Source organism: Ovis canadensis, chromosome 1 (genome assembly GCF_042477335.2).
Source record: "Ovis canadensis isolate MfBH-ARS-UI-01 breed Bighorn chromosome 1, ARS-UI_OviCan_v2, whole genome shotgun sequence".
In the NCBI taxonomy this organism is placed as follows: Eukaryota; Metazoa; Chordata; class Mammalia; order Artiodactyla; family Bovidae; genus Ovis; species Ovis canadensis.
Genome location: NC_091245.1, coordinates 20,377,671 through 20,403,715, shown reverse-complemented (window position 1 = coordinate 20,403,715; position 26,045 = coordinate 20,377,671). Strand labels below are relative to the sequence as shown.

The 26,045-nt window shown below is 39.1% G+C and overlaps 1 protein-coding gene, 1 long non-coding RNA gene and 1 pseudogene across 3 annotated transcripts in view; 1 reads left to right on the top strand and 2 right to left on the bottom strand.

Annotated features, from left to right (window-relative positions):
* ZSWIM5 (zinc finger SWIM-type containing 5) overlaps positions 1-26,045 on the top strand; it is a 168,633-nt gene that overhangs the window by 122,027 nt on the left and 20,561 nt on the right. Inside the window, exons 5-11 of the mRNA XM_069589283.1 lie at positions 6,788-6,967; positions 12,517-12,693; positions 15,202-15,348; positions 15,851-15,988; positions 17,377-17,637; positions 17,852-17,987; positions 18,784-18,941. Of these exons, the coding sequence (XP_069445384.1) occupies positions 6,788-6,967; positions 12,517-12,693; positions 15,202-15,348; positions 15,851-15,988; positions 17,377-17,637; positions 17,852-17,987; positions 18,784-18,941 (1,197 nt within the window). The remainder of the gene's footprint in view (positions 1-6,787; positions 6,968-12,516; positions 12,694-15,201; positions 15,349-15,850; positions 15,989-17,376; positions 17,638-17,851; positions 17,988-18,783; positions 18,942-26,045) is intronic.
* On the bottom strand, positions 1,011-1,701 carry LOC138440599 (large ribosomal subunit protein uL6 pseudogene; annotated as a pseudogene).
* LOC138440673 (uncharacterized) lies at positions 4,127-18,281 on the bottom strand. 2 transcript variants are annotated; one of them, XR_011257085.1, is made up of 3 exons: positions 17,454-18,281; positions 12,168-12,347; positions 4,127-7,331 (listed from the first exon to the last, which is right to left on the bottom strand). It is a non-coding gene; the product is annotated as an uncharacterized lncRNA (long non-coding RNA). The 2 variants fall into 2 exon arrangements; XR_011257084.1 differs by lacking the exon at positions 17,454-18,281 and having other exon boundaries at positions 12,168-13,338.

The window sequence follows — 26,045 nt, the reverse complement described above, 5'->3', positions numbered from 1 at the left end:
TCTGCATAGAAGTTAAATAAGCAGGGTGACAATATACAGCCTTGACATACTCCTTTCCCAATTTGGACCTGGTCTGTTGTCCATGTCTCACTGTTGCGTCTTGACCTGCATATAGATTTTTCAAGAAGCAGGTCAGGTGGTCTGGTATTCCCATCTCTTAGAATTTTCCACAGTTTGTTGTGATCCACACAGTCAAAGGCTTTGGTGTAATCAATAAAGCAGAAGTAGATTTTTTTCTGAAACTCTCTTGCTTTTTCTATGATCCAGTGGATGTTGGCAATTTTATCTCTGGTTCCTCTGCCTTTTCTAAATCCAGCTTGAACATCTGGAAGTTCATGGTTCACGTACTGTTGAAGCCTGGATTGGATTATGAGCATTACTTTGCTAGCGTTTGAGATGAGTGCAAATGTGTGGTAGTTTGAACATTCTTTGGCATTGCCTTCCTTTGGGATTGGAATGAAAACTGACCTTTTCCAGTCCTTTGAGAACTCTTTTTTTTTTTTTTTTAGTATCATGACCTCAGAGTTACCTCTGTGGTGTTTTCTTCCTCATCCTTTTTCGATTATCTTATTTCCAGCCTCATATTAGCTGCTACCCTATGACCATTTCTACTGAAAAAATCTCCTGATCACCTCAAACTTGAGAAATCCAAAAATGAAATCAGGCCTTCTATGAAGAAAGATTCCCCTGAACCTGGCATTGGCACCTCCATTTCTTATTCGACGAAACTTATTGTCAAGCATTCATTTTTGTGTCATTCCCTACATCCAGTCACCAATATAATTTGATTTCTTGATCTTTTAAATGTAATTTAGTATCCATTCACACTTTTATTTCTTGTCATAACTGGTCTGGTTGAGGACCTTGGGACTTTTAGATTAAATTAGACCTGTGGCCTCATGAATGGTCTCTTTGTTCAAGATTCTTGTCATTAAGACCATCTTCTTTTTTTTTTTTTTTTCTCAAATCAAGAGTTTTTATTGTCTCTTTAAAAGATCACAACTGAGTCCATAGAACCATCTGCTATCTTGTTGTTTCTGCAGCAGGATCACTGAGATCTTATTCATCAGCCTGCTGAACTGTTCCTTTTTCAGAAACATAGATACCATCCAAAAATTTTCTGATATCCTTGTTTTTAACTGTGGTGGCTTGCTGAATCAAAGCAGCTGAATTTGACACAAGTTCAATGTCATTTCCTTCAAGAATCAACTCATCTTTCTGGGCTTGAGATACTGAACAGGCAACCCTTGGCCTCATTCGAACCCTGTGTATGTATTTTTCGCTTAAAAAATTTCGGATTTCCACAAGAGAACCATTCTCCTGAATAACAACATTGATGGGGAAGTGGGCATACACCAACCTCATCTTGTAATGGAAGCCCAGTGTAACACCCTTGATCATGTTCTGTACGTGACTACAGATTGTGCGAACAGTGGCCAATTCCTTTCTGTTTCCCCACCATTTGTCAACATGGAGCCTCTTCTTTTTCTTTCCAAGGAGACTGAGTTCTACATTGATGTGATTGAAGTCCCTCCGCAGGGTGCCTCTGGGGCCTTTCACAATAACTGTCTGTCCCTTCAAGTTAATGTCGACATTTTCTGGGATGTCGACAATCCGATTGCTGAGAATGGTCTTCATTCTTGCAGTAGATGCGGCAAAGAGAGCAAGACCATCTTCTTTAGTCATTATTTATCTTCATCATTCCCATTTCAATGACAGTTTTGTAATGGTGATACTCAACTCCCCTCCCTGTTTGCAGAATCCTTCATACTCTGAACTTACAATCCAGTCACAGCCCCACTTTGGTGTTATACTAGAAAAGTTGTCTATGGCATATTCTGAAATTTCTAATATAGCTTCTTCGTACTTTCTCCACCCCAAAAAGCAATGACAGACTTTCCTCTCATACAAAATAGCACCATAAAACCACTACAGCTTAGGATTTTAGTGAACTCCCCAAAGCATATATTAATACATTATAGTCTTAGAGCTAAAAGCTTTGAGGAATAAGGCTTAATGATTCAGACTTTACATGGTTACTTTGGGGCTGGTAAGTGTGGGGTTTTGGTTTGAGTGCTGGGGCTTCATATCACCTGAGGCACTATAGCTTTGGAGTTTTCATTAATAATGAACAGCTGCATTATTGAACATTATGTGCCAGTCTCTGTGTTAAAGATTGTATGCATGTTTAATTCTCATAACAAACCTATGAAGTAATTGTGTGTTTATTGCAAAGAAACAGAGACACCTCTGGTTACTTCTGGATACAGAATGAAATAAAGAAGTATAGAAAACTGTCTCTCTGACACAATCACATTTTCCAAAGTACAGGAATGTTGAAATACTAATTTAAAGTTACTGGTCTAACCAGTTGTGACCAGGGCCATGTAATACAGTACATGGCAACTTGGAAACAGCTTCCCTCAGAAGGGATTGTAGGCATGGACCCTTCAAGGATAAGACATCAGCATCTCCATATGTTTAGGTGAGAAAAATGGAGGTCAGAAAGTTTTTTGTTCAAAGTTACACACTTGCAGGTGGTGGCTCTAACACTGGAGCCCCAACCTGTCCAACTCCAAATCAAGCATCCTTGTGCAACGTCTCCCTCAATTTCATCTCGCATGTGCTGTTTTCCCCAAAAGTGCATGTTTTTTAAGAATTTGAAATTAGCCTTCAGAGCATCAGGTTTATCTGAGGCCTGAATCTCTTGGGAATAATTTCTGTGATAATCGCAGGATTGTGTTGTGGATTTGGACTTGGCCTTAGGTGACAGGAAGTAAGTGGAGCATGACCTCAGTGCGTCTAAAACTTTTGTTGGTTACTCAGATTCATTATGAAAAGCTCCTGGTTGTGACATTTTCTTATCTAAGAAATTGCTGTATCAACCTTCCAAGAAACTCTAAGCATTCTGCACAGACCGCTATCTATGATCTTCCCAGAATCACCTGGGATACTTGTTAAAATAGATTGCTGGGCCCTGACCTGAGTTTCTGATCTTGTCAGTTGGAGGAGGACCTGATACTTTGCATTTCCAACAAATTCCCAGAGGATGCTGATGACGTTCTTCCAGAGACCACATTTTATAAAACACTGCATTATTGGGTTAGACACTAGAGCATGTGCATTCATGCCCCGCCCCCCGCCCCGACTACTCTGAGGGTTCCTCACTGGTCAAAAGGCCTGCTCCTCTGGGGATGGTCTCAGCAGGGATAGTAAGAATGGGAGGAGTGGCCTCAGTTCCTTCAGTTTCTGAACGGGAGATAACAGAAGCAGTCAGGCATGGTTTTCTCATCTCCCCACGTCTGTACACATATACTTTTTAAAAAAAAAATTTATTTAATTGGATAATAATTACTTTATAATACTGTGGTGGGTTTTGCCATACATTGACATGAATCAGCCACAGGTGCACATTTTTAAACATTTTCTTTTAAAACCTGTAAAGTATCTTTGCTCCCATAAAAGACCAGCCTTTACATATTTGCTCCTGTTCCTATGCCATTCCCTTTTCTCAAGAATTTTGCTCCTGCAATTACTCTTTTCTCGGGTATCATTAATTTCTCCCTCAATACTGGATCAATTCCATCAGAATACAAATATGGTCTAATATTTTCAGTCTCATAAGTGCCTTTGATTTTCCCCTCCTCCTCTAATCACTACCTCATTTCTCTTTTTTCCTTCAGAACAACACTTCTTGAAAACCTCGTCCCTCTTTCCATTTGCTTACCTCCATATGCTGTCTTGAGCCCACTGCAGTCTTCCATTGCTCATTGCTGTCACTCTACTGATAAGTAGCTTTGGTTAAAACCACCAGTGTCTGCCATATTGCTCTTCTCTGTTGTTACTTTACTTGACCTCTTAATAGTTTCCAATAAAATTGACCATACCCTATCCCTACATTAATTTTACAAGAACCAGCAAACAGTGTAACACAGACACCATAGGAGAAGAACTACTATGTGAAAAAAACAGTTTTTTTCATGAGGTTTATACAGGCCTTTAGGATTCTTGAATTCTAAAAGTTGAGAAAGTAACTTTTATGATCTGAATATTTGTGCATCTTTCTTGTTGCCACACTGTTCAAAAATGTTTACCTTCTGTATATTAAGGATTTCTTGCCACCTGGTGTTCAGAAAGGTGAACTTTTATTGATAGGAACTCACAGTCCCAATAGTATTAAAAGCTGACATCCTAGATTACAAAAATTTTCTACCAAAAGGAAAAAACATCCAATAGACTACAAATATTCAAAGAGACTACAATGACATCTCGGCATTTTTGCTTTCCCTTATGTCCTTCCCCCTGTTTTGGTACATACTCTCCCGCCATTTCTGTGCTTAAACAACTCCTATTTATCTCTTGTTCTTCTTTTAAAATGAAGTAATACATGTACACAGATTAAAATTTCAAATGGTTCTACAAACTTTATAATAAAAAGCAGTATTCCTCTGCCATATTCTTTTACATTGTCAGTTTCTACTTCTTAGAAAGAGCAATTTTTAATTCTTCTAGCTGCTTTTTCTAATATGCCTCCATATTTCTAAATGACCGTTCTTTCTTAATTTTTAAAATTATAGATGTTCTCTTTTTCTTCCTACAATGAAAGATGAGGATTTACCTCTTTTAAGGTCACACCCTTAGGGTTCTTTCCCAAACAGCTTTTCTCATTCTTTTCAATGTGCATAGGCTGAGAATGTTCCACATCTTTAAGTTTTACTTCCTTTTTGATGAATAGTTCTGTCTTTAAATAATTTCTTTCTTCTTGCATTTTACTCTAAGCACTCAAGAGGAACCAGGCTGCTCCTTTAGCACTTTGCTTAGGTATTTCCTCAGCTAATCTTATTACTCAGAAGTTCTGCCTTCCACAAAACACTAGGACATGAACACAGTGTCTCAATTATAAGACCACCACAGTCCTCTCACAACCAAGCAGGGAAAGAGGACTGCTTGGTGGGAGTGGGGGTGTTCATTTGTTCCATATGTATATTTTTCTTAATCCCTCAGTTTTTAGTGAGGAAAATCTACCCTCAGCTTTGTGTAGTATTCCCAATCCAGAACTTCTATGAATCAGTCTTTCCAGTGAGTAAAGCTCTGGTTTTCTTCCAGGAGAGGGAATGAGCAGGTACTGAACTACCTTGAATATTTATGCCTGTTTTTATCTCTCCACTTTTGTTTTAATAAAGTATTAAGAGGGAGTAGTGATAAACATACATGTTTAGTTAGCCATTTTTAAATAGAATTAACTCATGTTTATTCTTCAAAGACAAACTCAAATGTTGTAACCTTTCCTGACCACATGTACAGAGTTAATTGTTCCATCATACCTATTCTCATAACACTTTATATATGGCTATAATAGTATTTACTGTCTTTATTATAATTATTATTATTTGTGTATGTGTGTGCTCAGTCGCTCAGCAGTGGCTAACTCTTTGTGAGCCTATGGATTGTAGCCTACCAGGCTCCTCTGTCCATGGGATTTTCCAAGTGAGAAGACTGGAGTGGGTTGTCATTTCCTTCTCCGGGGGATCTTCCCAACTCAGGGATCAAACCTGCCTCTCCTTTTTCTCCTGCATTGGGAGGTGGATTCTTTACCACTGAGCCACCTGGGTTACAATTATTATAAGTTAGGAGTCACTTAATTTGACTCCTAACTAATCCTCTTAAGAGCCATCATTATACAAAATACTACAGTATTATATAGTATAGTTTCTTTTTCATTGTAGATTTGAAAAACTTATTTGAACCTATAGAAATGAATTTTTATCTTCTAGTTAGTACCTGAAATTGAGGCTTAAATGGTCTTTTAAAACATTCTTACTTGACTTTAAGGGGTCTTAAAATAGTGTCTGAATATACCTCCACCCACAGATGTAGCTCCATCCCAAAGAATGTTTAACTTAAGACACTCTGCAGCCAGGTTTTATTGTTAACTTGAGATTGAGAATATTTCTGGCTCAGCCATGTAACCAGCTTTGAAGAGAGGAAGCAGGTTTGCTTGAAAAGAAGGGTGATGGGATCAAAGAAACAGTACTTACTGGTTATGTGGAATATGTGATATGCTGCTATAGTGACAGAGAAGATCCAAGAATGTGATAGTTTTAAGGCATCATAGCTGATCAACAGTATCAAAACCCAAGTCCAAATAAATTATTTTCCGTGGAAAAAGGAAATATAATTCCACTACATGCCAAGTAATATGCCAGGCTCTCTACATTATGATCTGTTTTACAGTTGAGGGATTTGAAGCTCAGAAAGCCCAAGATCAACTAACCAAAAATTGAATCCTTTTCTGAGCACCTTCCTTCTTACAGTAAATGTCTTTGCTCTGTGCTATTATTGTACCCTGAACATATCTTTATCTTAACGCTTATCATATTCATATTAAAATGACACTGTGTTTATTTTTCTGTCTTCCCCCACTGCAGAGCTCCTCAAGGGTAGGAACAGTGTCTTATTCTCCAATACAAACTCTTGAACAAGAAAGCTCTCAATAAATTGTTGGACTGCCGATTTGAGCTCAGAATTCAAGTCCAAATCTATCTTGTTCATCAAACACAGGCACATACCCAGATATCAAGATAGCTACTCTGCTTTAAGAAACCTTTGGGAAGGAAAAATAAGCATTTCTGAAAACTTTAGCAGATTTGGTTTTTTATATTGAGAACTGATGTTTTGGAAACTTTTCCTACCAACTGAAAATAGAAGAAAAGAGTAAACTGAAAAATTAAGGCTTAGACATACATCAAAGGAGAGATGTCAAGGATGTGGTTGCTTTCTTTTCCAGGGGCCTTATGGGTGTGCATCATTTTAAATCCACATTGCAAATTGGAAGAAAAATCCTGTTGGCTGCAGCAACTGCAGAAATGGAATGACCTGGATGTCTGTCCCCTGGAGGATGGGAACTATGGGCATGAGCTGCCCAACATCACCAATGCACTTCCCCAGAATGCCAGTCACAGTTCAGGTGAGCCAGATGTCATTCTAGGGTCTTGGTGCCTGGAACTCCAAAAGGTCAGAGGTTAAAGCCCTAGAACGAAGGTGGCTGGACAACTTTTAGACTGTCAGAATTGTCATCCTAAATAAGAAAAGCCTGTCCTTTGTTTATCTTGAAATGCCAAACCTTAAATAAGGGCAAGCTTTTTATCTTTGACATTGGGTATGTTGTCCTTTTCTACTCTGGGTGTGTCCTTACAGTGCCCAGCATGAATTCCTGGAACCCTCTGCATGAATCCTCTTTACCCTTCAAGTTCTTCATGACTCAGGGATCTTGGCCTCCACTAGGGCTGGTTTTATCTCAGAAGACTTACCTCAAGGGAAAGATGGAATACCTGCAGGAAGAAGAAAAAAAAAAAACTTTAAAAAATGTCCTGACAGCTGCTTTTCTTACTTTTCTCTGTTTTCCTCAAATTTTTATATAGCCGATATCTGGGGGGAAGAGGCTGGGGCCATGCTTCCAAGATACTGCTTACTCTTGCCCCATTTTAAGACAAATCCAGTACAGTGATACTGTACCCTCTGCCTTTTGAGCCCACTGACCAGATATTACTGGGCATCAGCATTCACATCAGCTTTAGTTCATCTAACTCAGGCCATGTGCTGCTAGCAATTGATTGCTGTTTAGCCCATGGGGATCTTTTACTGGTAGATTTTATCAAACATTGATTTTACATGTCTTCCCTTTTATTGTAAGTGATAAATCCACTGATATTTTTAACCTCAAGGAGGAAATCACTTAAATTATTGTTCTTGCTTGGTCTTCATCTACTATTCCATAATTGATTATCAGTGTATTTAAGGTAACCAAGGTAATGAGAGATGAAAAGGCTACAACTTCACCACATGAAGCTCTCCTTTCCTGGGTAGCTCATCTAACCTCCACAACATAGGAATTCATGCTTTCAGTATTGGCTTTGGATTGGCATAGAGAGAATCCAATGCTGCATATAAACACATGCCTCCAGTCTGGCAGTTTCTTTCTTGTATATTATTTTGGTTATTTGTTGTTATTGTTCCTTTTTTTTTTTTTTTGCAGTGCTGGGTCTTCATTGCTGCATATAGGCATTATCTAGTTGCAGCAAGCAGAGGCTACTCTTTAGTTATGCTCTGCAGGCTTCTCATTGTGGTGGCTTCTCTCGTTCCAAAACACTTGTTACTGGTTCTTATTTGAGGGTATTGTTTCCTGTTAAGTTTTCTCAGGCCATGACTGATTTATCACTCATGTATGTTTACCTTTGGGCCTGATGGAGCAGTAGGCATCCTGCTTACTCTTCATTGCCATTTCTACATCATTATCCTATCCTCCTTCCTAAAATACCCCCCAGTTTTAAAGTTGATGCTGTTAAAACATGCTGTCTGCTACCCTCCTGGTTTTGGTCATTTTTATCTCTGGGTTAATTCCTTGAAGATTTTTGGCAGTTGGCTCAATAACACTACTCTCTGTCCCTACTTCTGTTGTAATTCTTAGCCACATAGATGACACTTCCGGTATTCAAGCCTCCGAGTTCTTTGACCTCCTCTCTTTGAATAGTCTATCTTTTGTGTTAACTTTTGGCTGTGCCTTGTCTTCACCGCCGGGTGCGGGCTTTCTCCAGTTGTGACGAGTGCAGGCTGCTCTCTAGTTGCAGTGCACAGGCTTCACTCTGTGATGGCTTGTCTTGTTGGAGAGCGTGCACTCTTGGGTTCTTGGGCTTCAGTAGTTGTAGTGCACAGGCTTAGCTGCTCTCAGGCATGTGGGGTCTTCCCCAGCCAGGGATCAAACTCATGTCCCCTGCATTGGCATGTGGTTTCCTAACCACTGTACCACCAGGGAAGTACCAATAGTCTATCTTCTACATAACTTAGCCATGCAACCCCAAGGTCATACCCTGAACCCTTTCATTACCAATAACTGCTCCTTCTTTACAGTCATAATTTCAAGCAGCTCTAATTACCACCACCAGCCTTACTAGATTATTTTCTCTGTTATGCATATTCCAGTAATTCCTGGACCCCATTAGGAATTTTGATCCTGTCACTTTTTCTTTCTTGTGGTAGCCTCATTTTCCTCCTTATCCAGATTAGATTCCTTGGTATATCATTATAATCACTACTCTGCAAACATATTCAACTCCCTCTTTCCCTTAGTTATATTCACATAGCAAAACCTTATCCTTAGTAATTCGGTCTGACTTTCTAATTACTCAGTGCTCACACTCACACAGTGAGCATATTGGCGAGAAACACGGCCACAATAACTGGTCTTATTTAAGTTCATGACCAGTAATCTCAAGTGGGCCCATTGTACTGTCCATACATCAGCTACATTTCTCTGGTCCATGCTTCCTTTCACTCTTCTAAATTACTGTTTCACATTGCCTTTCCTTAAAACTTTCTATGCTTTCTCCCCTTCCTCACGTACAGCCTAGAGCCTTGCTTCCTGTTCACTGAGAATACAGAAGCAATCAGAAGAGAATCTCCAAAACTCTGTCATCACATCTGCCTCTGTTTATGCCCATCTACCTGTTATGCCTGTCTGCCTGTTCCCCTATTCTTCTTTGTGCTTCTGTCTAAGTCCAAGCACTCCATTTGTTCTTAAGAACCTATTCCTTCTCTTTTACCTAGGAATCACCCCAGCAATTATCTCCTCTCTCCTGCATCACAGATTTTTGTGGATTATTCCTAGGAGTATACCAGCACATTGTTTTATCTTTCACCTGAAACAAAACAAAACAAAACAAAAACATACTTGCTGACCCTACATGCCTCTCCTGTCCACCACCCTATTTCTCTGAGAGAGTAGAAATAAGTGGTAGAATTAAGAAAAATGCTCAAAAGAATGTTATATATTTATCTTCTCTGCTTCTGCTCTTATTCTTCCTTGAATTCACTCAAGTCAGGCAGTCATCCCTCCAGTACTGAAACAGCTCTTGTACTGGTCACTAACACTGCTGCTGCTAAGTCACTTCAGTTGTGTCCGACTCTGTGCAACCCCAGAGACAGCAGCCCATCAGGCTCCCCTGTCCCTGGGATTCTCCAGTCAAGAACACTGGAGTGGGTTGCCATTTCCTTCTCCAATGCATGAAAGTAAAAAGTGAAAGTGAAGTCGCTCAGTCGTGTCTGACTCCTAACGACCCCATGGACTGCAGCCCACCAGGCTCCTCCGTCCATGAGATTTTCCAGGCAAGAGTACAGGAGTGGGTTGCCATTGCCTTCTCTGGGTCACTAATGGTAACCATTCCTAAATCTAGTTTTCAAGTCAGAATTTACTTGATCTATCAACAGTATTTGTTACTGCTGGTCACTCTCTCTTTCAAACACCTTTTTCATCTTATTCCACGACACTGTTCTCTTGGTTCTCCTCTTCCTTGGCCCCTCCTCAGTCTCCTTTACTGTCTCCCCACCACTTCCCAACCTAAAATTCTAGAGTACCCAGGGCTCAGTCATCAAACCACTTCTCTTTCTGTATTTACTCCCCTGATAATTGCATTGTTTTAATAATCATCTGTATACTAACAATACTCAAATTTATAACTCCCGCCCAAACTTTTCCTCTCAACTCCAGATTTACATGTTTAACTACCTTTTCGATATTGCCTCTTAGATATTAATAGACATCTCAGTAGGATTTCTTACCTCTCAAGCCCCACCCAAACCTGCTCCTCTTGTGTAGACTTCCCTATCTCTGCATATGGCAAGCCTACCTTAAAAACCTTGGAGTCATTCTTGATTCTTCTCTTTCTCACCCAGATCCCCCAGATCTAATCCATGGGCAAATCCTGTCACCTTTGCCTTTAGAACATAGCCAAAGTTCATTTACTCTCATCGTCTCTACTGCATATTACTCTGAACAGATTATCTTTCACAAATTATTACAGTGACCTCCTAACTGCTTCTACCTTAAAGTCTGTTCTCTATGCTGCTGCCAGTTGTCAAATCAGATCATACACCTTCAACAACTCAGAGCCCTCAAGTGGCTTCTCATCTTTCCTCATGGCCTAGAAGGCTCTGCCCATTCTGGTTCCCTAGTATCTCTCTGACCTCATCTCCTGTGAGTTTCTGGCTTGCTCATTCCATTCTGTGTACACTGGCCTCTGCCCTGCCCTCAAAAACTTCAAATATGTTCCCACCTTAGCTTAGCACTTGCTGTTCCTTTTGCCTAGAATGCGCTTCCTTAGTTACATCTAAGGCTTGCTCTTTGGTTCCTTCAGGTCTCTATTCAGATGTTACCTTATTAAACCCCATGTGGCTCAGATGGTAAAGAATCTGCCTGCAATGCAGGAGACTCAGGTTCGATCCCTGGGTCAGGAAGATCCCCTAGAGAAGGAAATGGCAACCCACTCTAGTATTTTGTCGTTGTTCAGTCACTCAGTCGTGTCCAACTCTTTGTGACCCCATGGACTGCAGCACGCCAGGCTTCCCTGTTCTTCACCATCTGGAGCTTGCTTCAACTCATGTCCATTAAATTGGCTTTGAGTCCATGCCATCTGACCATCTTGTCCTCTGTTGTCCCCTTCTCCTCCTGCCTTCACTCTTTCCCAGCATCAAGGTCTTTTCTAATGAGTCAGCTCCTACACACCACCCTAAAGAATTGAGCTTACTTTGTCTGCTGTTTCCCTTCAGCCCTTTTCCTGAAGAGAGATGTTTTGGTAGGACTCCATTGAGAAAACAATTCAATTAATCTTTAGTCAGCCTCAGGTTTTCTTACTGGAGAACAGGTTGTAAGCCTGCAGATACTAGCGTGATAAAGATACCAGAGGACTTACCCTGGTGGCTCAGTGGTGAGGAATCCACCTGCCAATGCAGGGGACAGGTTTGATCCCTGAACCAGGAAGATCCCACATGCCGCAAAGCAACTAAGCCCGTGTGCCCCAACTACTGAGCCTATTCTCTGAGCCCCTGTGCTGTGACTACTGAAATGAAAGTGCCTCGAATCTGTGCTCCACAGTAAGAGAAGCCACCACAATGAGAAGCCTGCTTGCCACAACTAAAGAAAAGCCCACACAGCAATGAAGATCCAGCCCAGCCAAAAGAAAATGCATAAAGAAATAAAATTATTTTAAAAATTAAAGATACCAAAATACACAGGACTGCCGCTGTTTTTCAGCTTTTATATCAATGTTACAGAAGTAGTCTGATAAGGGTCATACTGTAAAAGAAACCAGTTATGGGTTGACCAAGGATATTACCTCACTGCTTATCTTTTCCTTTGGCTTCTGTAGAAGCAGTTGGAATCCTTGTAACTGAGCAGCTGAGCATCACTATCCCTCTTCTCTCTCATGTAGCTCTGGGTCTTAGGAGAAATTGGTCTTCAGTCATAGATCTATGTAGAAAGGTTCTTCCCATAGAGGACAGGGACACATTAAAAGCTACCCAATAGAGAAGTAAGACAATGAATACCCAGACAAATGGCAGAGTTGCTGCTCTCACTAACTATACACTATTGTTCTGCCTGTCCTTCCATCCTGAAGAAGACACAGGAGTTAGATCTTCAGATTACCCATCACTGAACTGCTGCATCTTTTTTCCTTTCCCCAGATTCTTTATCCAGACCGAGACGGACGGTGTTCACTAGAGCCATTGAGGGCCGTGAGTTGCATTGGCAGGACAGCCACTTACAGCGAATCATCAGCAGTGATGTATATACAGCTCCTGCCTGCCAGCGGGAAAGTGAGAGGCTACTCTTCAATTCCCAAGGCCAACCACTGTGGCTTGGTAAGTGTACTTATCCTACTCTAAGAATTTCAGAGCCCAGTCTCACCTCATGTCAGGCCTGAGTGAGCCATCTCCATAGGTACCAGCAACACAACTAACCTTTGGACAGTCTTCATCCAGATCTTTTGGGGCCTTGACTAGGGCCTCAGGGTATAGCCTGAGCCACTTGTATATGTTCTCAGCTGAAGTACAGTAATCTCAAAAAGAGGTATTTCTATTGTTTCCTGAGTTTGGGGAGGGGAAAGGAGCTAATAAATCTAAAGGAGTACTAACAAAACCATTAGACATCAGTTCATAGACTCTTAGCAGTTACTGAACAACATTAGAATCTACTATGAAATTACATGTTTTGCTAAAAAGGCATGAACTTTGAAACTTAAATCGCTCTGTACTAGTAGCTCAGACTGTCTGCATTTGTCACCAAGCTGTCTTCCTTTCCTCATTCCTTCCTTTATCATCACAGAATAAAGCTGTTCCATCATGAGTTTAAACTCTCCTCTAGCCTTCTTTGAGTCTGTTCTTGACTTTGTTACAGAATGCATATTCCATACTACACACTTATAAAATAATATTCATTCTCTGAGTCTTAAAACAATAGCATACATTTTTATTATCATCTCCTAATTCCCTACCTCTGTCCCTCATCCCATATCTTTGTCTTTCGCAAGAGCCTGCTGAATCTGGGTGTGTGCCTGTCTCTCTCTTGAAAGGTTTTGGCCAAACTCACTGTAGGTCACTACCTGAAATTCCCACTGATTATTTTTCCTCTTCTCTGATCTAATACTTTTAAAACATAAATCTAACAAGTGTGTGAAAAATACACACCCCATTATAAACAAAGATCCAAATCAAAACAACACTGAATTACCATGTTTCAGTTGTCAAATAGGAATTTTTTTAAATAATGATAACTGATTTTGGTGTAGGAGAGGCTACATTGGATATAGTAATCTCATATATTACTGGTAGGAATGTAAATACTTACTGCAGTTCAGCAACACTTATCAAAAGCCTTTAAAATAAATTCATAGCCCTTGATCCAGGAATTCTATATCTAGGAATTTATCCTGAGCTATAATTAACTAAGAATGTACATAAAGTTATGAGGTTTATTAGAACATGAACATATAACGTATAGATGAGAAAAATTAAAAACAATAATGTCCAGCAATAGGGGACTGATTGAGCCAATGGATAGTACACATATTTAATGGAATGATATGTAATCATTTTTAATATTATGGAAGTATATTTAATGGTATGGAAAAATATTTACAATGAATTATTAAGTGGAAAACCTAATTATAAAACAATAATTATAATACATCATTTTTATTAAAATTATTTAGGAAAGTCTAGAGATACATATTTTTCATAAAAATATGAAATTAGAAATAATGGTTATCTCTGATTTTTATTTTCTATTTTATCTGTATTTTCTATAATTATTCCTATAATTTTTATGTTTATTAATCCTGTTTCCTGAGAACCTATTATGTGCCACGTAGCAGGCTGGGCAAAGCAACTACAAAAATGTATAAGAAACGGTTACTGTCCTCAAAGAGCTCAGAAATAATACATAAAAAGATCATTATAAAACAGTTAGAAAGAAATGACAAGACAGAAATAAACACGGAAGGAAAATATTTGAGCTATATGCTTTGTAGGGCAAAGCTATATGCTTTGTGTATATTTATGTCCCTTCCCCATTTATAAGTGTTTGGTAGTCATCCATTATGCCTAAGGTAAATCCAAACTTCTTAGAATGGCATTCGAAGCTCTTAACATTCCAGACTCCACCTTTCCAGGCTATCTCTAGCCACATAACCTAACTCTACACCAAACTATTTGCCATACTCTGAAGATGTTATCCAGAATACTTTTTATGCTTTTACTTACATGCCTTTATTTATACGTTCTCTTTGCCAGGGATGCCTCTTTCTGTTTTTCTACCTATTTAAAATATTACTTGCCCTACAAAGCATATAGCTCAAATATTTTCTTTCTGTGTATATTTCTATCTTGTCATTTCTTTTTAACTGTTTTATAATGATCTTTTTATGTATTATTTATGAGCTCTTTGAGGACAGTAACCGTTTCTTATACATTTTTGTAGTTGCTTTGCCCAGCATGCTACCTGGCACATAATAGGTTCTCAGGAAACAGGATTAATAAACAAGTGAGGCCTTCCCTCTATAAAAGTAGTTTATTGCTGTATTAGGTTCCTGAGGTTTATGTTCAGAAAGAGGTATAACAGTTTATTATCCTAGTTCTTTGCCCCTTTCTACACCAAACCACTATACTGAGGCTGCAGTGTATCTCCTTGGAGGTAGTACCTGTGACTTATTCAACTTTATATCCCTAAAAGATAAAATACAATTTCTGGTACACAGTAGATGTCAGGTCAAATTTGAGGACCTGAACTGAATACTGTTTGCCGTTGTCAAACACAAGTTTTCCTGATTTGAAAATTTAACTCAATCAAAATATCTTCTTCTCATCTGATAGAGCATGTGCCTACAGCCTGTGCTCGGGTTGATGCCCTGCGTTCCCATGGTTACCCAAAAGAGGCCCTCAGACTCACAGTGGCCATTATCAATACTCTCAGGTTGCAGCAGCAGCGGCAGCTGGAAATCTACAAGCATCAGAAGAAAGGTATAGTGATCAGGAGCCATCTCAACTGCTTAGGCTGATGGGGTTCTCAGGGACTACAAGGCCCAGGACTTAATTTTCATTCAGTTTCCTGGTGTGGCAGGGGTTAGGGGATTCCAGGTCATTCTCCTTTCTGTGTGGAATCCCTCTCTTTACCTCTATAAATCTCAGTTTTCTTATCTGTAAAATGGGAATAATAATGCTGGCCTGCCTCTCGCATAGGACAGTTGGATCCACTGAGATCTGGTATGAGAAGACCCTTTTTAAACTGTAAAGCTGTGTCTACATATGTGTGCTATCGGCAGGCAGCCCAAATGCATCCCACATGGCCTCATAGTGGCTGATGAGCTGGTGACCAGACTCCTCAACCCAAGGCAAGCTTTACTTTGAGTCTCAGGGCCACCGCCTGAAGGAGACTGATGAGGAGACTGATGAAGAGACCAAGCAGGGACAGAGAGCAGTGTGTGTATATCCCTCTCAAAACCTTTGACCTGCTTATTTCCAGAACTGTTGCAGAGGGGAACCACAACCATCACAAACCTAGAAGGCTGGGTGGGCCACCCTCTGGATCCAATTGGCTGCCTGTTTCTCACCTTGACTGAGGCCTGCCGCCTGAATGATGATGGCTATCTGGAAGTGTCAGGTACAGGGGTCAGCCTGAGGGAAGCCCAGACTACCCTTCGGAGCCCGCTTCTTTCCCATGACAGAGTCTGTTTTACCCCTCTTGTTCTCTTATCTAAACTGGACCTCCCCTGAGTGGTTTCCTTGGGATTGCTCCTTTCTTATCTTCCTTCCCCACTCTGTGGACTGGCTCTGTCCTGTTCACCCATTTTACCTTGCCAGCTTCAGCTTTCCTTTGCTCCTGTCACTTTCCTACCTTGTGAATGTCTGAAGAGTAATCCAAAGGGAACAAAAAGGACCAGCGGGACTTGAGAAGTCAGAGGCCAGGTCCTCAAAACAGTCTGGAAATGTAAAAGAACTTGCATCAGCAGTGTGTGTATCCCTTGCAATTACATAATACTCTCATGTTTCCCTTGAACAGTCTCCCTGGTGGTAGTTTTGTACCAATTTTACAAAAGAGAAATAAAAGGGAGGTAATTTAGTAGAGTCTCAAATTAACAGGGACTTGAGACAAAATTGATTCTTTTTTCCTTTATGCTATCACTGTATTGTAAACATGCATATATTATGGTATTTAGCACACTGCCATAAAATTTGTTTACAAGTGTCTCTGCTAGCCTTTCAAGTTCCTGAAAACAGCAGTTAGGGCAATAACTCCCTTTTAATAGTCTCCCTTAAACATTTACGAAATGGATAATGGGAGGAAGGAAAGAAATTAAGACTCTGGCTTTTAGATCTGTGCTCTTCTCCTGAAACTTAGAACCCAAAGGTGGAGGATAAAAAGTAACAATAACATTAAAGTTGCAAATATCACAAAAGTAATAGTTTAACTGGATGATTCAGATATCTCTGGGTAGAGATACAAGAGGTGACTTCAATGCGAGACAGGGCTACTGTGTCTTTCCTCTTATCCCCTGAAAAAGGAATCATCCTCCTTGGTCTCTTTCATCTGCATAATGACACTTAGACGTCTTAAGAACCTGAGGTTGTACTTGGGATTTATTCACCACAAACATTTGGCTCCTTACACATACCAGACAGTGGAGATGCCTAAGGCAAAACAATAAAGTCCCTTTCCTAGAAGGTTCTTACATTCTAATGAAGAGACAGACACAAAAATAGATCATTGTAGTATTACATAACATTCTAACAGAAGACTAGTATGACTGTATTTTTTTCCAGCTGGCCTAGCCAGTTCATATTTTAGGAAGGAGTTAATCTTTAGAACCATGTATAACATTTTTTAGTATGTTTTTATTTTTTATTTTCAGTATATTACTGTTCTGGTTTTTCATTTAGCTTCTTTGTGTTAGTTATTGACCAAGCTGTATCCCAAAGTGTGCATTGGTGGGAGAGGCACAAAAATCCATGGGACCTGACCTAACAAATCTGGTGCCCTGTTGTCCTCAGATATGAATGAAAGCAGACCCCCTGTGTACCAGCATGTGCCTGTGGCTGCAGGCTGCCCAAACAGCAGTGAGTCCTACCTGTCATTGGCCATGGAAGTTGCTCTGATGGGGATGGGTCAACAGAGGGTGATGCCTGAAGGCCTCTATGCACAGGACAAGGTGTGCCGTAATGAGGAGCAACTGCTGAGTCGACTCCAGGAGCTGCAGCTGGACGATGAGCTAGTGCAAACACTGCAGAAACAGTGCATCTTACTACTAGAAGGTAAGTAGAGAAGGGACTGTTGGCACAGAGTCTTAGGCATTTGACTCCAGGTTCCCCTCTCTAATAGAGCACAAGCACAGCAACATTTCTGACTTTAAAGTGTAATGAAGGTTCCCATGGCTAGCGAGCACTTGTGGGGCCCTGGAGCTCAAGGTCAGGCAGGCAAATAAAAGCGCACAGATAAACAACTGGCTGGTTTATCTCCTTCCTGCAGGAGGCCCCTTCAGTGGCCTGGGAGAAGTCATCCACCGAGAGAGTGTTCCCATGCACACCTTTGCCAAGTACTTGTTCTCAGCTCTGCTGCCGCATGATCCAGACCTGTCCTATAAGTTAGCCTTACGTGCCATGAGGTGGGTAGCCTTTTCCCAGCCCAAATGCCTCCACCAAAGCAGAAGCCTCTTGGTTTGTCTCACTTTCTTTTCTTTCCCTCTTTCTGTGTTCTATTGGACCTGCCATTGGCCTGCCCTAAAATGGTTCAGATATTTTCCTATGATCTAGGACTCCTAGCTTCTTCCCTGGCTGCATTCTCAGTGAGTTGAAGAAGCCTCTGAGATTTTAACAGATACAGAATATCCAAGGCCTGAGCCTCTTTGTTCAAGGGCCAGTTTGGCAGCTTCACAAAGGGTTTGAGCCCTTCCATATCTAACTGAGAAATGGTTCCCGGGCATAGGTCACCAGATACATCTAGGGAAGTAGAAGTAAGTCTTTCTGTATCAAGACTTGAGAACAGTGAGCTATGGGCATCCTGTCTCCAAACAAGAGTAGAATCCTTGGTTCAGGCAGGTAGTCCTCTTGGATGCAGCAGACGGTACAGAAGAATTTAAGTTAGACTATAAGGCTGAGAGAGCACCTCAGCTTGACCAGAAAGGACTGCTGAGGATTACTTGGCATATATTTCTTATACTTTAACAAATAATCTTATGACTTTTGAACTGTTTTCAGTAAGAACTGTTCAGCTTGAGTTCTTCCAAGTGCCCAGGCACTCACCTCATATAACGTACAGTACTCATAGGTTTTAAAACCTTTGAGGGTCCTCATTAACCCTTTCCTTCCCATTTCCTCCCCAGCAAAGAACAAGCTTCTCTAAGGTGGCTCAGAATGGCAAGGGTCTGGGTAGTAGTTGATGACTCTCCCTGGGTCTTCTAGGTTACCTGTTCTAGAAAACTCAACTTCTTCAGGCGACACTTCCCACCCTCACCATATGGTATCTGTGGTGCCCAGCCGTTACCCTCGCTGGTTCACGCTTGGACACTTGGAATCACAGCAGTGTGAACTGGCCTCCACCATGCTGACTGCTGCCAAAGGTGAGCATAGATAGATGTAAGGTTCCAGCACCCCCAGTATGCCTGCTTGGTCATGACCTACTAAAGGCTTAGCCTGAGTCTCCTGAAGAAGAGAAGCTATTCGACTTCTCTTAAGCACTTAGAGTGGTAGGGATCCTCACTTTGATTACTGCCTATGACACCTGAGTCCAAGTCAGAGTTTTGCCATAGTTACTAATTGTAGGACTCTTGAGAACAGAGAATAGATCATCTTTAAGGTAGCTTCTGGAGAAGGCAATGGCACCCTACTCCAGTACTCTTGCCTGGAAAATCCCATGGACGGAGCAGCCTGGTAGCAGTCCATGGGGTCGCTAAGAGTTGGACACGACTGAGCGACTTCACTTTGACTTTTCACTTTCATGCATTGGAGAAGGAAAAGGCAACCCACTCCAGAGTTCTTGCCTGGAGAATCCCAGGGATGGGGGAGCCTGACGGGCTGCTGTCTATGGGGTCGCACAGAGTCAGATACGACTGAAGTGACTTAGCAAGGTAACTTCTAAATCTAACCTTCCATATGATAAAGTCACTTTACATTTCTAATCCTCTGGTTTAAAAATCTATAAAATGGGGATCATTGTCAATGACCTGTCAGCTTCCCAGGACCATTGGAAGATCCAGTGAGTGATGGAACTCCAAATCTCAGATATGAGAGTTTATGATTTTTCTAGGGCCCCTGGTCAAAAAATAAGACAGTCCAGAGTGACTCAGGTTTTTAAGCTCACATCCTCCATGTTAGCTATGTAGATCTCATCACAAAGAGAAGTAAAAATAAGCCCCAGAGAAGTTATAATAAAATACTAGCTGCCATGGACTGTGAGTATTTTTCTGATACCAGGAAATTACACGGGTTTTTTTAAGCACTTTTTTAAAATTTAAAATAACGTTATGTTGTGTCTTCTTATAGTAGAAAGAATGTATGCAAAATTGTAGAAAAGGTAAAAGACACAGACAAATCAATATAAAAATGATTTTTAAAAAACAGTAAAAAAAAATTGAACAAATATGATCAGGCAGTTTACAGAAAAGAAGGTACAAATGAGTTTTAAACAATTAAAAATGCCTGGCCTCACTTGAGAAATACAAATTTAAATTACTCTAAGATAACATTTTTCATAAATCTTATTGGAAAAAATAATAAATTTGACAATAGACATCCATATGGGAAGTGGGGGTGGCAGTGGCCTGTCATGGAGTATCAGATTCCAAGCAGGATAAGGATGCCACAGATCCAAGATGCTTACTGAAACTCAAGCATAAGAAATATGAAGAAAATTATACCAAGGCACATCATAATCAAATTGCTTAAAACCCATGATTAAAGAGAAAAATCTTACTTAAATGCAACTGCAGGGAAAAAAATACACACTATATACTAAGGATAAATGATAAGTATGAGAGTAGGTTTCTCATTAGAAGCAGTATAAGCCAGAAGACAGTGGAGAAAAATCTTTAAATTACTCTTAAAAATTTTTTTTGACCTAGAATTCTATACCAGTGAAAATATCTTTCCAAAAACAAAGGTAAAAGGAATTTCCTGGCAGTCCAGTGGTTAGGACTCCACATTTCCACTGCAGGTAGCATGGGTTCAGTACCTGGTTGAGGAACTAAGACCCCACATGCTATGTGGCATGGCTGATAAAATAAAATGATGTTTAAAAAAAGCTGAAATAGGATGAGGAGAGAAGTGGGAGGAGGGTTCAGGATGGGGGACACATGTGCACCCATGGCTGATTCATGTCAATGTATGGCAAAAAACACTACAATGTTTTAAAGTAATTAGCCTCCAATTAAAATAAATAAATAAATAAATTTTTTTAAAGCTGAAATAAAAATCTTTTCCAGACGACCACAGTTGAATTAGAAATCAATAATAAAAATCCACTTAAGTTTTAGAAATTAAACTGTACACCTCCATGTAACTCACTGAACAAAGGGAGAAAAACAGAAAAAAAATTAATAGAAAATATTTTAAACTGAATGAAAAAGTACAACATTTAAAATTTTGTGGATTAGGGCTAAAGCTTTACTTAGAAGGAAATTTTTAGCACTTAATACCTATATGTGAAAAGAAGAAAGGTTTCAAATCGACGATCCCAGATTCTAACATAAGAACCCAGAGAAGAAGAGCAAATGAAACCTAAAATAAGTAAAAGAAAGAAAATAACACATATCAGAGCAGAAATCAAATAAAATATAGAAAAAAAGAAAATCAATGAAACAAAAAGCTGTTTCTTTGAAAAGATATATAAAATTGAAATCTTTGTCCAGACTGATCAAGAAAAAAGGAGAAGACAAAGTAGCAATTTTAAGAATGGGAAAAGTGACATCACAACAAATTCTAAAGACAACTTTATGCTAATAAATTCAACAATATAAATGAAATAGACTGATTTCTTGATGGATACAAACTACCAAAGCTGACTCAAGAATAAATAAGAATTAGGTAGGCATATACCCAAAAGAATTGAAAACATGGACTTAAACAGATATTTGTACACCAATATTAATAGTGGCATTATTCACAATTGCCAAAAGTTGTAAATAACTCAAGTATCTGTCAGCAGATGAATGGATAAACAAACTGTAGTAAATATATACAATGGAATATTATTTAGCCATAAAAAGGAATGAACTTCTAATACATGTTACAACATGGATGAGCCTTGAAAACATTAAGTGAAATAAACCAGACACAAAAAGACAAAACATTGCATGATTCCACTTATATGAGGTACCTAGAGTAGCCACAGTGAAAAAGTAGCAGTAGATACTAATAATGGTTGAACATTTGATGAGGAACAGGATATTTACAGTAAGTCCCCTACATATGAACGTGTTCCATTGCAAGAACACATTCATAAGTCGAATTTATTCATAAGTCCAACAAAGTTAGCCTAGGTACCCAACTAACACAACTAGTTCTATAGTACTGTAATAGATTTATACTTTTCATACAATAGTACCTAAGAAAAAAAATTAAGCATTTTTAATCTTACAGTATGATACCTTAAAAAGTACAGTAGTACATACAGTTCAGCTGGCATACAGGGGCTGGCATGAAGTGAACCAGCAAGAAGAGTACTAACTGGAGGTAGGAGAGGAGATAGGAGATGGTAGAGCTGAAGAATGATCAGCAATAGGAGACAGAGGACAAGGAGAAATTTCACTCATACCTAATGTTTACGGAATGTACATTCATATGTTTGAAAGTTCAAACTTGAAGGTTCATGTGTGGGGGACTTACTGTACATAGTATCTCTCTACAAAGTATTACTATTTATCAGTCATAAAAGGAAGAAGTATAATTACCATAGAGTAGGTAAACCTGGCAGATATCATTTTAATAATGTGGCCACAATCACAGTTGGCCAGACTTCCAGGCTCTCAAGAATTTCAGGACCAAATGTCTTTCTTATCTAAAGTGCTGCCTGACTTGCTGTGCCGGCAGGCAGGCACAGAATCTGGGCAGTGTCCAGATTGGTCAGAAGAAAGGTCAGGGGCCTGCTCTGCTGCTTCTGAAGCCTGATCAAGACTTCCTCTGTTTTAATTTCCCTAATACAGACAAAAACTATAAAAAAGAAAACTCAGGGAATTCCCTGGCAGTCCAGTGGTTAGGACGTTGTGCTTCCACTGCAGGGGATATAGGTTCAATCCCTGGTTGGGTAACTAAGATCCCACATGCCACACTGCACAGCCAAAAGCAAAAACTCAGAATAAAACTCTCATGAGCACATAGGCGCAAAAACTCTTAAAAATTGTAAGAGGTTGAATCCAAATAATATATTTTTTAAATGATAATACATCATAATAAGTAGGGTTTACCTCCAAGAATGCAAAGTTGGTTTAAAACATTCAAAATCAATCACTGTATTTCACCATAATAATAGAGTAAAAAAGAATACTCAAATGATCATCTCAGTAATAGGGAAAAAGCACCTAATAAAATCCAACATTTATTACTACTAAAAACATTAAAATTCTCAACAAACTAGGAAAAGAAGGGAACTTTCCCACATGATAAAGGGCATCTCTCTTACAACTGCCTTTATACTTAATGGTAAAAGATTGAATGTTTTCTTCCTAACATCAAGAACAAGGCAGGGACTTTCCTGGCTATACAGTGCTTAAGACTCTGAGCTTCCACTGCAAAAGGTTCAATCCCTGGTTGGGGAACTAAGATCCCACATGCCACCTGGTAGGGCAAAAAAAAATTAAATGTTAAAATTTTTTTTTAAAAAGAACAAGGCAAAGCTGTTTACTTTTACCTTTTCTGTTTCAGTATCAAACTGTTGATTTTAGCCAGTACAATAAGACACTTAACAGCACCAAACGATACTCAGATTAGAAAGGAAGAAGCAAAACTCTGATGACATGATTATCTATGTAAAAAATGCTGTGGAACCTAGAAAAAACTTTTAGAACTAATAATAAGTGTAATAATGTTTCAGGATATAAGATTAATATACAAAAATCAATAGTATTTCAATATACCAGCAATGAACAGTCAGAAGTTGAAATTTTTTAAGTTATCATTATAACAACATCTTGAAGTTCAAAAGGGAGGGGATATGTATACCTATGGCTGCTTCCTGTTGACGTTTGGCAGAAACCAACAAAATTCTGTAAAGCAATTATCCTTCAATTAAAAAAATAAATTTATAAAAATTAAAAAATAAGACAATAAGAGAAAGGATAAAATTTAAAAAAGAAAAAAACAATTGTAATAAGACCTGCAAGGAGGTAGAGCAATTGAAGCTCTCATACGTTGCAGGTTGGAACATAAGTTAAACCACTTTGGTAAACCATTTGTCAGTTTCTTAGAAAGTTAAATAGACGCCTGCACACATGATCCTGCCATTCCACTCATAGGTATTAACCAAAGGAAATGAAAGCATATATCCATACAAAGAATTCAACATGAGTGTCATAACAGATTTATTTTTTAACCCCAAACTGGAAATGATCCATATATCCATGAGTAGATTGAATGGATAAAAACTGTGAAACAACCATACAGTGGAATACTACTCAGTGATGAAAAGGAACAAACTACTGATACATACTACACCATGGAAGAATCAAAATAATTATGCTAAGTGAAAGAAGCCGAACTAAAGGAAAAAACGGTGCATATGTATTATTCCATTTAAATAAAATTCTAGCAGTGCCACACCATGGTGACAGAAAAATCAGCAGTTTCCTGGGAGTGGGATCTGGTATAGGCTAGGATGGAAGGGAAGAAAGGATTAGCAAGGGTCACAAGGAAAGTTTGGGGGCAATAGATATATCATGGGTAATGGGTTAAGTCAAAATCATGTATTACTTAGTAGGAGGCAATAAGAATTCAGTATCACTTCTCTTACATTACACTGAAAATGCAAACCTGCATCTAATCATGAGGAAACATCAGTCATATCCAAACTGAAGGTCATTCTGTAAGATAACTAGTCTAATCTGCAAAAATGTCAAGGCCATGAGTGTCAAGGGAAGACTCAGGAATTTTTCCTAATTGTCAAAGGCTGAAGAGACATGACAAACGTAACACATGATCTTGTATAAAATCTTTACACATGTTTATACAAGATCACGTGCTGCATTTAGTTTGTCATGTCTTCTTAGGTGGTAATATATCAATATAAATTTCCTGATCTTGATGGTTATGTTGCAGGTAAGTAGAAGAGTGTCCTTATTTGCCAGGAATAGACTGCAGAGCTCAGGAATGAGTTCAGGGTATCAAATCAGTTACTTTCAAGTGGTTTGGGGTGAGGGCATGGAGAAAAGATGATGCCTGAAGTACTATTGAAACTTCTCTTTGAGTTTGAAATTATTTCAAAATAAAAGGAAAAATTTTGATAGAACATTGTGTTTGCAAAGGTGTAAAGTGGGAGTGTAGATTGGTAATCCTTTGTGTAGGGCAATTTGGCCCTACACGATATCTATCAAATGTCTATCATAATTACAATGCATATATCCTTTGACCCAGCTGTTTCACTTCAAAGATTTTATTTTACAAATATATTTGTGAAATGATGTTTGTACAAAGTTATTCACTACAACCTTGTTTGCGGTTGCAAAATATTTGAAACATTCTAAATAGCCATCAATAGGAGACCGATTAAATTTATTACCTTAGCACCAAATCTCACATGGAATTCCAAAATTTGAAAAGCTTTGAAAATCCACACTTTTTTCTAAGTTGAAAGCAAAGCCTGGCCTCAGCTGACAAGAGGCATTAGTTGTTTCTCAACACTCTTACTAGTCACAGACATCTCTGCTATTCACTACTAAAATGTTTGCCTTCTTTTTTTTAAGATGGTTGTTATTTTGTCAATTTGAGTTTAATTATTCTGTAAAAATGTCCAGAAAATTGAAGATACTCCTGTGGATAAAAATCAGTAGAAAAGGAACCATGTGACATCAATAGCACAGAAAATAGAATTAGTGCAAAATTTGATCAGGTGTTTCTATAAGACATCTTACTAAAGAGCAAAGTGTGGGAATTAACACCACATATGACTTGAACTGGGCTTCCCGGGTGGCTCAGTGGTTAAAAAAAAAAAAAATCCACTGCCAATGCAGGAGACGCAGGTTCAATCCCTGGGTTGGGAAGATCCCTGAAGAAGGAAATGGCAACCCGCTCTAGTATTCTTGCCTGGGAAATCCCATGGACAGAGAAGCCTGGTGGGCTACAGTCCATGGGGTCGCAAAGAGTCGGACACAACTGAGCTCAGTACAGCAGCAGCATGACTTGAAGTAATAGAAAGACAAAGTATTGAAGTTTTACAGGGACAGTGACCAGAACTAAAGAAGAACAGAAAATTTTCTGAGGACAAAAAATGAAGATATTGACATTACCATGATTGAAAGGATTCAACAATGAAACAGTATGAATATGCCACTGATTGGTTTGTTGTTCATGAAATAAGCTAGATTATTTCATGAAGGACTGAAGCTTTACAGTGAGTTTAGGATATCAGAAGATTGGCTGCAGAAATTTCAGAAGCATTGCAGTATAAAATATCTGTACAACTATGATGATAAAACTTCTTTTCAATATAATTTTTGATGAAAATTATATTGACAATT